The sequence below is a fragment of the Octopus sinensis genome, linkage group LG30 (genome assembly GCF_006345805.1).
Source record: "Octopus sinensis linkage group LG30, ASM634580v1, whole genome shotgun sequence".
NCBI lineage: Eukaryota > Metazoa > Mollusca > Cephalopoda > Octopoda > Octopodidae > Octopus > Octopus sinensis.
The window spans coordinates 9,387,009-9,401,619 of record NC_043026.1 but is presented as its reverse complement, the minus strand read 5'-3'; the positions used below and the strand labels follow the sequence as shown (position 1 = coordinate 9,401,619).

At 39.2% G+C, this 14,611-nt stretch overlaps 1 protein-coding gene and 2 long non-coding RNA genes across 4 annotated transcripts in view; 1 reads left to right on the top strand and 2 right to left on the bottom strand.

The window, feature by feature from the left end:
- LOC115226312 (zinc finger protein 43-like) overlaps positions 1–14,611 on the bottom strand; it is a 49,351-nt gene that overhangs the window by 4,645 nt on the left and 30,095 nt on the right. Inside the window, exon 4 of the mRNA XM_036515264.1 lies at positions 10,984–11,057. Coding sequence (XP_036371157.1) covers positions 10,984–11,057 — 74 coding nt within the window. The remainder of the gene's footprint in view (positions 1–10,983; positions 11,058–14,611) is intronic.
- LOC118768564 overlaps positions 2,831–14,611 on the top strand; it is a 36,619-nt gene continuing 24,838 nt past the window's right edge. Inside the window, exons 1-2 of one of the 2 annotated variants that reach the window (XR_005004374.1) lie at positions 2,831–2,862; positions 3,450–3,756. This is a non-coding gene — a long non-coding RNA (uncharacterized LOC118768564). Of the gene's footprint in view, positions 2,863–3,262; positions 3,757–14,611 lie in introns of those variants that run through there. The other variant, XR_005004373.1, reaches the window with a different exon arrangement.
- Positions 11,566–11,896, bottom strand: LOC118768567. The gene is made up of 2 exons (XR_005004377.1): positions 11,809–11,896; positions 11,566–11,725 (listed from the first exon to the last, which is right to left on the bottom strand). It is a non-coding gene; the product is annotated as an uncharacterized LOC118768567 (long non-coding RNA).

Below are 14,611 nucleotides of genomic sequence, written 5' to 3'. Positions count from 1 at the left end.
TTTTCCCACGTTCTGTGTTTTCATTGTGGATAAATGCCAGAAACGGCCTCAGACTCACCGATATCTTAAATCGCAAACAGAAGCAACCAGGGGCGAAGAATAGGGTTGAAAAAAAATCATAAATGTGTTTATGAAGAGAAAAACTTCAAAAGATGGGAAAGTGAAACGAGGAGGGTTGTCTTAGGACGTGCTAGAAACAACAGCCAAATCTCCCTTAAATCACACTTTTTCCTTTGAAAATATTTACAATATTTTATGTTTTTGTTACCGAAAAGGTTTCTCCCATCGTTTTTAAGGGCAAAAATATGTTTGTTTGTTTTGTTTTTTTTTCAAGTGAAAAGTGAAGAGGCTGGTGGTAAATGAAATTTTGAAAATGCGATTTTTCAAAAAAAGTTTTTTCAGAATCGGATCCTCCATAACCAAAAAGTGGGATTCCGTAAAAAACAAAAGAAATATATATATATATATATATATATATATATATATATAAAATACAAAATGGGACAAGAACGCAAAACATCCAAATAGACGATACAAAAAACACGGACGGGTCATTGGAAGCCTTCTTCAGTCAAGAACCGGATCATCCTCGCAATCCATTTTACCCTAACTTATGACGGAAAAATCGGATCTTGTAAATTTTCCGAAAGTCCCCCACCCCCGGGTCGTTAGCGCAGTTTTTTTTTTTTTTCATTTTCGTTTCTACATAGTTACGGACAAAACCCTTTGTAACTTTCGTCCTGTGTTTTGTCCCTTTATGTTTTAATTGATTTTTGTTAGCTCTTGTGGCCATTAAACGAACGAATTATTATTATTTTGTTGTCTTTGAACGACGATAATTTCCTGAAACAGTGATTCTGTTATAATGGTTTCAATGCATTTAGGGAAGTCCATTTGCTTAGCTGATGTACTTTTTGTAGGCATTTAAACAAGAGGTCTATAATTCCCCTATTCATCAAGCAAAGTATAAACTCAACCACATTTCAAACTTCACTTTCATAAATTTCACACTATCATCATCATCATCATCATTTAGCATCCGTTTTCCATGCTAGCATGGGTTGGACGGTTCAACTGGGGTCTGGGAAGCCAGAAGGCTGCACCAGGCCCAGTCTGATCTGGCAAAGTTTCTATGGCTGGATGCCCTTCCTAACGCCAACCTCTCCGTGAGTGTAGTGGGTGCTTTTTACGTGCCAGACGGTTCTGGCAAACAGCCATGCTCGGATGGTACTTTTTACGTGATATATATATATATATATATATATATATATATATATATATATTATATATATATATACACACACACACATTTATAAATGTTGTGCAATAAGAATGTGTAACTGGAATTTAGAAATATGTTAACTTCACACAAGATTTTCTGATGTAAATCTTAATAAATTAAAAAGTTCTGTTGTTCAGGTAAATGTTTATTTCTAGAGTTTATCTTTATGGAAATGTTGAATCTGTATTTTTTTAAGTAGCCTCTATATCTTACACTGTTGTTTCTTTATTATTTCAGAATATCAGATGACATTGGCATAACTGAAGATACATTCTCATTATTTATCATCTTTTAAAGACCAAAATGGAAATATTGTACAGAACAGATATATAAGATTGTTTCTATGAATCTGTGGTGGAATTCCTCTGATATATTTACTCTGAAATGTGTTATTAGCAAACCTTTTGGACATCACTGACTGGAGTGTCTACAAGATGAGTATCTTTGCAAATTAAACTTGGATAAATTTACTAACGAGTTTTGGGACAAAGGTAACACTGGACAGAAATACAGCAGTCGAAATACTTGCAAAAAAGACTATAGAAGCAAGAAGAAACATATATATATATATATATATATATATATATATATATATATATATATTATTTTGTGATTTTCAAAGAAAAATAATGGAAAAGAGTGAGAAACTAAAGGATCTGACTTTTCCAGAAGAAAAAGGAAAACAAAAATTGTCACATGACTGTGATGTGTGTAAAAGGTCCTTCTCTGAAAAGGGTAACTTGAATAAGCACAAACGTCTTCATACGGTAGAGAAGCCATTTCATTGTGACATCTGTGGTAAATCATTCTCTCAAAAGGCTCACTTGAATATGCACAAGCGTATTCATACAGGGGAGAAACCATTTCACTGTAACATTTGTGGTAAATCATTCTCTCAAAATAATAACTTGACTACACACAAACGTATTCATACTGGAGAGAAGCCTTACCGTTGTGATGTCTGTGGTAAATCATTCTCTGACCGAAGTGATTTAAATTCTCACAAACATATTCATACAGGAGAGAAGCCATTTCACTGTGACATCTGTGGTAAATCATTCCATCACAGGAATAACTTGACTATACACAAACGTATTCATACTGGTGAAAAGCCTTATCACTGTGTTATCTGTGGTACACCATTCTCTGATAGAAGTGCTTTAAATTATCACAAACGTGTTCATACAGGGGAGAAGCCACATCAGTGTAACATTTGTGGTAAACCATTCTCTCAGAAAAATGACTTGACAAGACACAAACGTCTTCATACAGGAGAGAAGCCTTATCACTGTGATGTCTGTGGTACATCATTCTCTCACCAAAGCATTTTAAAATCTCACATACGTCTTCATACAGGAGAGAAAACCGTACTCCTGTAATATCTGTGGTTATTCATTCTCTCAAAGGAGTGCTTTAACTTCTCACAAACGAATTCATACAGGTGAGATCCCATGTTCCTGTGACGTCTGTGGTAAATCATTCTCTCGCAACAGTGCTTTAACTTCTCATAAACGTATTCATACAGGAGAGAAGCCATTTCACTGTGATATTTGTGGCAAATCTTTCTCTACCAGTAGGAAGTTAACTATTCATAAACGTATTCATACAGGAGAGACACCATTTCACTGTGAAATCTGTGGTAAATCATTCACTCAAAGTGGGGTTTAACTGCTCACAAACGTATTCATACAGGAGAGACACCATTTCACTGTGAAATCTGTGGTAAATCATTCTCTTAAAGTCGGTATTTAACTGCTCACAAACGTATTCATACAGGAGAGAAGCCCTATCACTGTGATGTCTGTGGTAAATCATTCTCTCAAAGTGGGTACTTAACTATTCACAAACGTTTCCATACAGGAGAGAAGCCATATCAGTGCAACATCTGTGGCAAATCTTTCTCTGCCGGTTGTAACTTAACTAATCACAGACGTATTCATACAGGAGAAACACCATATTCTTGTGACATTTGTGGGTAAATCATTCTCTCAAAGTGGCCACTTAGTTTCTCACAAATGTTTCCATAGGGGAGAGAAGCCATATCACTCTAATGTCTGTGGTACATCATTCTATGTCCAAAGTGTTTTAAAATCTCACAAACGTGTTCATACAGGAGAGAAGCCATTTCACTGTGACATTTGTGGTAAATCATTCTTTCAAAAGGTAGCTTGACTACACATAAACGTATTCATACTGGAGAGAAGCCATATTCTTGTGATATCTGTGGAAGGTCATTCACTCAACATGGCAACTTAACTTCTCACAAACGTGTTCATCAGGGGAAGAAGCAATCCCACTGATATTTGTGCTAAATCATAATCTGTAAGGGGTGACTGAACCCTTTACCATGCAGATTATTCTGTCGAATGTGAGGGTTATTTATTCCCATTATTTTCAATTTGTCATACATTCACCCACAGCTTTCAAGTTTTGATGATATGATTGTGTATTTTCACAATGACATTGTAGGGTAGGTGTAAGAAGCCGACTCTAACTACCTTGATCATAAAATAGGTAGAATATTTGGGCCAGATATGGCTGGTTTAAATTCTAAAGAGTGGACACTAGATGTACCAACACTTCTTACTTCTCACAAGGACCATAAGGGGCCATTATTGACTGCCATTGAAAATATTTCATCATCATCATCTAACGTCCGCTTTACATGCTAGCATGGGTTGGACGGTTCAACTGGGGTCTGGGAAGCCAGTTGGCTGCACCAGGCCCTCTGATCTGGCAGTGTTTCTACAGCTTGATGCCCTTCCTAATGCCAACCACTCTGTGAGTGTAGTGGGTGCTTTTTACGTGCCACCTGCACAGGTGCCACACGAGGCTGGCAAACGGCCACGATCGGATATTTTAAATACAGTCCTGCCCTGTCTCACTGTAGCATTGCTCTCCGCTAGTCCTGACCTGTCTGTTCCACCCCCATTCCCTGTCTTACTGTATTATTGCTATTGGCTTGCCCTCAACCTATGTGTTCCACCCACATGTAACAAGAAAACTTTTTACACACCCTACCCCCAACAAACCAATCTACATCTCTTCTTCACATTCCTTCCATAGACTATGCCTACCTCTCACTCCCCCAATCCTTCCCTCATGGTGCTGTTCCTCTGTATCATTGCTCTCCGGTCGCCCCCTGACCCTTTATAATACCCAGGTTGTCATCACTCAACACACCCTACACTCTAATCATGCTTCCTTTGCAGTATCCTATTCCTTTACTACCCACAAGGGGCTAAACACAGAGGAGACAAACAAGGACAGACAAAGGGATTAAGTCGATTACATCGACTCCAGTGCGTAACTGGTACTTATTTAATCGACCCCGTAAGGATGAAAAGCAAAGTCGACCTCGGCGGAATTTGAACTCAGAATGTAATGGCAGACGAAATACCTATTTCTTTACTACCTACAAGGGGCTAAACACAGAGGGGACAAACGGATCAAATCGATTACATCGACCCCAGTGCGTAACTGGTACTTATTTAATCGACCCCAAAAGGATGTAAGGCAAAGTCGAACTCGGCGGAATTTGAACTCAGAGCCTAACGTTTCTGCCAGCTCGCCACCTATGCAGTATCCTGTCCCTTATATTATGACGTTTGAACCTGAAGGGTATGGCCTGGCACTTGGCACCATCTATATCTCTTTCTTCCTTTACTCAACCATCCCCATTTATGTTCTGATCCCCCCCCCTAGTGAATACGCCCATCATTTTGCCACTATCTCCATCGTGTTGTCTCCCACCCTCTATCTCCTTCTCCTGCATTTCCCTCAGGCTGTGTAACCATGTATCTCCTTTGTGCCAGCACACCCGTTTCTGTCTTCATTCCTGATCTCTCTCTCTCTCTGGCCTGGTAAACTTGTACTTCCTCTACAGCCACGGACAGATCACAACAACTGATGCTGCCCAAAACACAGAACCAAACCATGAACATGCTACAGAATTTCAACTATGATACAACTCCCACTGTTCCAGTTAGAGTTCGTTAAAACTTGCCAAACCTGTTACTTCACAATATGTAAGACATTTGCCATGTATTTTTATAAGGGGTTGTAATAAATAATAGTTGCATTGAATTTACCTGGTTCTTCTTGTCATTCTTTTGTATTCGGTAACTCCAGGCAGACAGACTAGACCAGTGAATGCATAACCAACACACAGCTACATCAAGATGAACCAGCCACAGTTGACTCACAACCAATGCTACAGAATTTCAACTTCCACTGTTCCAAATAGAGTTCATTAAAATTTGTGACGGTTCAACTGGGGTCTGGGAAGTCAGAAGGCTGCACCAGGCCCAGTCTGATCTGACAAAGTTTCTACGGCTGGATACCCTTCCTAATGCCAACCACTCCGTTAGTGTAGTGGGTGCTTTTATGTGCCACCAGCACGGAGGCCAGACGAGGCTGGCAATGGCTACAATCGGATGGTGCTTTTTACGTGCAACCTGCACAGAGGACAGACGGGCTGCGCTGGCAGCAGCCACGTTTGGATGGTTCCTTTGTGTGTGTATATGTCTATAAACTACTCGTAGTAATACCTGTCATTAATTGGGTAATTGCTTTTATTCATTCTTGAGAGCCCCATTCAGAGTATTATTATATGTATAGTTTACCCCTCCTGTATGTGTGTATTTTATAAGAGAAAAATGAAATAACTGAAGTAGGAAAAAGACCAGTTTCATACACAGGCTTCTGTTTTATTTATCAAAACACTAATGGCAATTATATACTCTTTACTCGTTTCAGTCATTTGACTGCGGCCATGCAGGAGCACCGCCTTTAGTCGAGCAAATCAACCCCGGGACTTATTCTTTGTAAGCTCAGTACTTATTCTATCGGTCTCTTTTTGCTGAACCTCTAAGTAACGGAGACGTAAACACACCAGCATCGGTTGTCAAGCAATGCTAAGGGGACAAACACACACATATATATATATGACGGGCTTCTTTCAGTTTCTGTCTACCAAATCCACTGACAAGGCTTTGGTCGGCCCGAGGCTATAGTAGAAGACACTTGCCCAAGATGCCACGCAGTGGGACTGAACCCGGAACCATGTGGTTGGTAAGCAAGCTACTTACCACACAGACACTCCTACGCCTATAATACACTTTATTTAAATAATTTATTCTTTCTTGAATGTAGTGATAGTAATGGCAAATTCATTTATTGAAGTATTCATGTTGCATTAAGAGTGAATATTTCTTTATAAACAATGTTTATTTGTTTTATTTCATGGTACCCACGTCGCCTTACTTGCTAACCAACCACATGGTTCCGGGTTCAGTCCCACTGCGTGGCACCTTGGGCAGGTGTCTTCTACTATAGCCCTGGGCCAACCAAAGCCTTGTGAGTTGATTTGGTAGACGGAAACTGAAAGAAGCTCGTCGTATATATGTATGTGTGTGCATGTCTGTGTTTGTCCCCCTAGCATTGCTTGATAACCAATGATGGTGTGTTTATATCCCCGTCACTTAGCAGTTCAGCAAAAAGAGACCGATAGAATAAGTACTGGGCTTACAAAGAATAAGTCCCGCAGTACATTTTCTCGAGTAAAGGCGGTGCTCCAGCATGGCCACAGTCAAATGACTGAAACAAGTAAAAGAGAGAGAGAGAGAGAGAGCATCATTTTGTCGGTCTTTGGGTTTTGAGTTCGAATCCCAGCATACTTACACATGAATGTCCTGCCCTACTGTATTTCTTCACAACTTCCATAAAAATTGATATTTTTTAATGTAATTTTCTACGAATATGATTCAGATGGAGATGGTATAGATTCTGATTATCTCAGAATGTGTTTATACAAAAAAATTTTCCGAGGGTCGGAGTAAAGAAATTTGCAAGATATAAATAAGTTGGCCATGTTGCATCTTAGTTTTCAGCAAAAACATATTTCTGAATGAAATTTTCTTTGAATATCCTCCAGATGATGTAGATTGTATCACGAAACTTAATTCTCAGGGTTGCCAAATGCAAACTATCAAAATAGTGATTTAACTTCCGTGCTGGTGACACGTAAAATGCACCAGTCTGATCGTGGCTGTTGCCAGCCTCGCCTGGCCCCCATGGCAGTGGCATGTAAAAAGCACCATCCGATCGTGGTCGTTTGCCAGCCTCCCCTGGCACCTGTGCCGGTGACACGTAAAAAGCACCATCCAATCGTGGCCGTTTGCCAGCCTCGCCTGGTTCCCTTGCCAGTGGCACGTAAAAAGCACCATCCGATCGTGGTTGTTTGCCAGCCTCGCCTGGTTCCCTTGCCAGTGGCACGTAAAAAGCACCATCCGATCGTGGTCGTTTGCCAGCCTCGCCTGGTTCCCTTGCCAGTGGCACGTAAAAAGCACCATCCAATCGTGGCCGTTTGCCAGCCTCACCTGGCACCTGTGCCGGTGACACGTAAAAAGCACCATCCAATCATGGCCGTCTGCCAGCCTCGCCTGGCACCTGTGCCGGTGACACGTAAAAAGCACCCACTACACTCACGGAGCAGTTGGCGTTAGGAAGGGCATCCAGCTGTAGAAACACTGCCAGAAACATAGCAAGAGAGATAGATTGTGACATCACAGACTTGGCTGCATTTGTGAATGAACATGAAGCAAAACTTCTTCCAGAATAACGTTGTGCATACAATAAAATAATTTCGTGAGTCAGAGAAAAAGAGGAGGAATTTTCCTTCTTGATGCTGCTGCTGGCACAGGTAAAACATTTGCAACATTGCTTCTCTCCAAGGTTAAGGCAGCAAAAAAGAATTGCAGTTGCTGTAGCATTGTCTGGCATTGATGCCACCATTCTCCCAGGAGGGCAAACTACTCATTCTGCTTTTAAATTACTGCTAAACCCAGTTCCCAACGACAGACCAATTTGGAACATAAGCAAAGGTTCAGGCTCAGCACAAGTGTTGCACCAATGCCACCTGATCATGTGGGATGAATGCACCGTGTCACATGGAGGTGCAATGGCAGATCTTTATAAGACCTTACAGGACATAAGAGGCAACAATAACTCTACGGGAAGGATTTACATTATTTTCATCGGGAGACTTCAGACAGACATTACCAGTCATTCTGAGACAAACAAGATCTGATGAAATAAAAGCATGCTTTAAGTCTTCACACCTATGGAATAAAGTACAGAAATTCTCCTTCAATTACTAACGTGTGGGCTTTATTAGACGGGGACCAATGTGCAGAACAGTTTTCTCCTCCAATAAGAAAATGGTAAAGTACCATTTGATAGGAATGGTGAGCTCAATTTGGCTCATATTGCTATCGTGGGGAATTCCCCAGCTGAATTGAAGAACAGGGTATTTCCAGACTTAAGTAATAATTATAATTCATAGAAATGGTTGAGTGAAAGGACAATTCTTACTCTCCAAAACGAGACAGTAGCAAGGATTAACCATGAATTCATGAATAAGATTCCAACAGTCTTTAAGGAGTACGAATCAGTTGATTCAGTCCTTGATGGAAATCAAGCTGTCCATTACCCAACAGAATTCCTTAATTCTCTTGAACCACCTGGAACTCCTCCACGTAAACTTTTTCTGAAGGTAGGAGTCCCCAAAATACTGCTGACAAATTGAGATCCTCCTAAATTACGCAATGGGACAAGGTTGATTGTGAAGACATTATCACCCAATTTGATGGGAGCTACCATCATCACTGGATGTACTTCTGGGGAAGAGGTTTTCACTCCAAGAATTCCAATCAAATCAACAGACATGTCCTTTCAGTTCAAACGAACACAACTCCCAGTGTGACCTTGCTTTGCAATGTCTAATTAATAAAGCTCAAGATCAGACTTTGGAATCTACTGGCTTGCACTTAACTGAGCCTTGCTTTTCTCATGGTCAACTTTATGTTGGTGGGACCAGGGCTAGCAGTTTGCAGGACTCATTTGTTTATGCTCCGAACCAGAAAACACAGAAGGTTTACCCAGGAGCTCTTACATAATTTCCTTCAACATGTTATAAAATTTATCTCCTTTCGTAAAAGCGGTAAATTTTGTATTTCCCTTTTTTTTATTTTTATCATTTTATTTTATTTTTTATATTATGAATTCAGAATTGATTTCCCAATTGAAAAAATAAATTGAATTTAGAATAAATTTCTATACAACATATTTTGCTTATTTCTTACAATATATGACAAGCAATATCATTCCCGGGCAACACCAGGTGTCTCTACCAGTGTATATATTATATGTGTGTGTTAGCTACTATACACATTTTTTTTCTCTCCTTGTTTTTTTCTGTGTATCTTTCTGTAGAGGAGCGTAGGCTCGAAATGTAAAAGACTTTTTCAATTCCTGAGCGTTATACTAATACATCTGTTTGTTTTGTACACCACCTGTCTTCGTCTTTTGTTTATTTTCGTAAACTTTCCCTTTATATATATATATATATATATACTTTATTTAAAAGCAGTGGAAATATAACAAAAGCTGTTACTCGGAGTTTCACGTTCCCATTCATCGGACAGGTTTGTTAAAATAGAACCTATTTAACAAAACTATCCGACGAACGGGAACGTGAAACTCCGAGTAACAGCTTTTGTTATATTTCTGCTGCTTTTAAATAAAGCATATTACTCTACCCCTGGTATTTGAGTACTCTTTTTTCCACCTTGTTTCACATTTATGTGCTTACTCCGGTAATAGGCTTCTTTCAGTCTCCATCTTCCAAATCCACGCACAAGGCTTTGGTTGGCCCGAGGCTACAGTAGAAGACACCTGCCCAAGGTGCCATGCAGTGGGACTGAACCCGGAACCATGTGGTTCGTAAGCAAGCTACTTACCACACAGCCAATTTAAAATAAACTGGATTGAATAACGATTTTCAAAGGGGGTCAAAAATGGCCCCCTATGGTCCTTGTAAGAAATATTGGTACTTCTAGTGTTACTAGCCATATCTGGCCCAAATATTCTACCTATTTTATGTTCAATCTAGCCAGATTCAGCCTCTCACACCTACCCTACAATGTCATTCTGAAAATGAACAACCAGGAGTGGCTGTGTGGTAAGTAGCTTGCTTACCAGCCATATGGTTCTGGGTTCAGTCCCACTGCGTGGAACCTTGGGCAAGTGCCTTCTACTATAGCCTCGGGCCGACCAATGCCTTGTGAGTGGATTTGGTAGACGGAAACTGAAAGAAGTCCATCATATATATGTATATATGTATGTCTGTGTTTATGTGTCTGTGTTTGTCCCCCTAGCATTGCTTGACAACCGATGCTGGTGTGCTTATGTCCCCGTCACTTAGCAGTTCGGCAAAAGACACCGATAGAATAAGTACTGGGCTTACAAAAGAATAAGTCCCAGGGTCGAGTTGCTCGATTAAAGGTGGTGCTCCAGCATGGCCGCAGTCAAATGACTGAAACAAGGAAAGGAGAAAGGAGAAAGAGAACCACATTGACAAAATTTGAAAGCTTTGAGATAATATGTAATAAACTGACAATGTTGTAAAGAAATAAGCGTCACATTTGACAGGATAATCTGCATGGTAAAGGCTTAAGTCACCAGTTATACAGAATAATTTATCACAAATATTAATGGGATTGCTTCTTTACAGTATGAACATGTTTATGAGCAGCTAAGTTGCTACTTTGAGAGAAAGATTTACCACAGATGTCGCAGTGATATGGTTTCTCTCCTGTATGAATACGTTTGTGAGAAGCTAAGTTGCTACCTTGAGAGAATGATTTACCACAGATATCACAAGAATATGGTGTCTCTCCTGTATGTAAACGTTTGTGAGAAGCTAAGTTGCTACCTTGAGCGAATGATTTACCACAGATATCACAATAATATGGTGTCTCTCCTGTATGAATACGTCTGTGTTGAGTTAGGTTACTGCTGGCAGAGAAAGATTTGTTACAGACATCACACTGATATGGCTTCTCGCTTGTATGAATACGCTTGTGACTTTTTAAAGTACTACTTACAGAAAATGACAGACCACAAATATCACAGTGATATGGTGTCTCTCCTGTATGAATACGTTTATGGGTAATTAGGTTACTACTGGCAGAGAAAGATTTGTTACAGATGCCACAGTGATATGGTGTCTCTCCTGTATGGAAACGTTTGTGAGAAACTAAGTGGCCACTTTGAAAGAATGATTTGCCACAGATCTCACAGCGATATGGTGTCTCTCCTGTATGAATACGTTTGTGATTTGTTAGGCTACTATTTACAGAGAATGATTTGTTACAGATGTTGCATTGATAGGGCTTCTCTCCTGTATGAATACGTTTATGAGTATTTAAAGCGCTGTTGTCAGAAAATGATTTACCACAGATGTTACAATGAAATGGCTTCTCCCCAGTATGAATACGCTTGTGTGTGGTGAAGTTACTGGCTGAAGAACATGATTTGCCACAGACACCACAAAGATATGGCTTCTCCCCTGTATGGATATGTTTGTGAGAATTTAAAGTACTTCGGTCAGAGAATGATGTACCACAGATTTCACACCGAAATGGCTTCTCCCGGGTATGAATACGTTTGTGACGATTTAAAACACTTCGATCAGAGAATGATTTACCACAGATATCACATTGATAAGGCTTCTCCCCTGTATGAATACGTTTGTGTGTAGTCAAGTTACTACTCTGAAAGAATGATTTACCACAAATGTCACAATCAAATGACTTCTCTCCTGTATGAATGCGTTTGTGAGAAGTTAAAGCACTGTTTTCAGAAAATGATTTACCACAGATTTCACAGTGAAATGGCTTTTCACCTGTATGAATGCGTTTGTGCCTATTCAAGCTGCCCTTTTGAAAGAAGGACTTCTTACAAACATCACAGTCATGTGACAATTTTCCTCTTCCATTTTCTCTGTCTTCTGGAAAAATCAGTTCCTTTAGTTTCTCACACTTTTCCATAATTTTTCTTCGAAAATCCCGTTAAATATATGTTTTCTTCTTTTTCCTTCTGTAGTCTTTTGTTTGCAAGTATTTCGACTGCTGTATTTCAATCAAGTGTTACCTTTAACCCCAAACTCGTTAGTAAAATAATCCAAGTTTAATTTGCAACCAGACTCATCTTGTAGACACCCCATCCAGTGATGTCCAGAAGGTTTGCTAATAACGCATTTCAGAGTAAATATATCAGAGGAATTCCGCCACAGATTTATAGAAACAATCTTATATATCTGTTCTGTACAATATTTCCATTTTGGTCTTTAAAAAGGTGATAAATAATGAGAATGTATCTACAGTTATGCCAATGTCATCTGATATTCTGAAATAATAAAGAAACAACAGTGTAAGATATAGAGGCTACTTAAAAAAATACAGATTCAACATTTCCATGAAGATAAATTCTAGAAATAAACATTTAACTGAACAATAGAACTTTTTAATTTATTAAAATTTACATCAGAAAATCTTGTGTGAAGCCACCATACATATATATATATATATACACACACATGCATATATATTCTTTTACTTTTTCAGGCAATTAAATCAACCCAGGACTTATTTTTTGAGCCTAGTACTTATTCTATCAGTCTCTTTTGCCAAACCACTAAGTTACAAGGACATTAACACACAGCAAGTGTTGATGGGGGAAGAAAACACACACATATACATATATATATATATATATATATATATATATATATATATATATATATATATATATATATAAAACTGTAGTTGTGTGAGTGTCTGTCCCCTTCGATTTAGATTCCTAACTCCTCCCACATTTTGCGGTGCAGTTTAACCAAATTCGGGTATCTTATAGTCGTGATTCATATTGAGCCCGTCTGACTATTAGCGCGCGTCAACGATGAGTCTACGATTTTAAAAATAATTTAACATCATTTTTTATTCCATTTTCATGCATAAAATGCATCGTGTGTCGATGGCGGCGGAGTTGGCGTCCACGCTCACAGCTGCACCTGTTTGCTTCTCCCCCTTCCCTCCCTCGTGAAGCTGTGGGGAAGGGAGTGTAAAGAAATCAACGTCGTAATGCGTTGTGAAGGAAACCAGCGTTCTTTTAGAACAACGACTTCATGGCTTGAAGACACCAAAACAAAAATGGCTAAGAAAGCCCGAGTTTATAAGGGAAGTAACTCTCTAAAAATGCTTATATAGTTATTTCCCTTACAAACCCGAGCAACGCCGGGCGATACTGCTAGCTTTATATATAAAAGTGAAGTTGTGTGTCTGTCTCCTATGATTTAGATTCCTAACTACTCCCACATTTTGCGGTGCAGTGTAACCAAAAGCGGGTAGCTTATAGTCGTGATTCATATCGAGCCCTTCTGGGTATTAGCGCGCGTCTACGATGAGTCTACGATTAAAAAAAAATTTACCATCATTCTTTCCCATTTTTAACGCATTTTTTTTGCTATTATATAAGGGAAGTAACTCTCTAAAACTGCTTATATAGTTATTTCCCTTAGAAACTCGAGCAACGCCGAGCGATACTGCTAGTATATATATACATATATATATATATATATATATATATATATATATATATATACATACAGACACACACACCACAAATGTATATTGGCTACCTTCAAATGCATTCACAAGAAAATACTTGCCTAAGGTGGAATACAGTGGGACTGAACCTAGAGTTATCTCTTTCTCTCTGTATCAATGTAGATATATATTTAATATTTAAAGGTCACAATACATGTATTGAAGCGCTACTAACAGCTCCATATGCTTTAGAAAACTGAAACATATTCTTCAGGCATAAACCATGTATCATAACAAACTAAAGGAATTGAATAAGAGAAGAAACGGGAAAATCTGTGGAGGGAGCATACAGAAAATGCAGGCAGTAAACAATGGAAATTGAAAAACAGAAACCAAAATGTAAAAAGGTAAAAGAGCTATCCTCCTTAAACGATAAGGATGGGAAAATGTCAAGTGAGTCAGGAATAGGCAGAATTTTCCAATTCTTCAAAATATATTTATACATATGCTTGCGATCACTGAAAATTTCTGACCTGGAGTTCAATAGAGGGGTACAGATCGTAGAGCTTAACAGAATCTGTGCCCTTTAAGGCGGCGAGCTGGCAGAAACGTTAGCACGCCAGGCAAAATGCTTAGCGGTACTTTGTCTGCCGTTACGTTCTCAGTTCAAATTCCGCCAAGGTCAACTTTGCCTTTCATCCTTTCGGGGTGGATAAATTAAGTACCAGTTATACACTGGGGTCGATGTAATCAACTTAATCCCTTTGTCTGTCCTTGTTTGTCCCCTCTATGTTTAGCTCCTTGTGGGCAATAAAGAAATAAGAATCGGTGCCCTTTCAGCTGAACAATGTCTACAATTATGCAATCCCTTCACATAAGG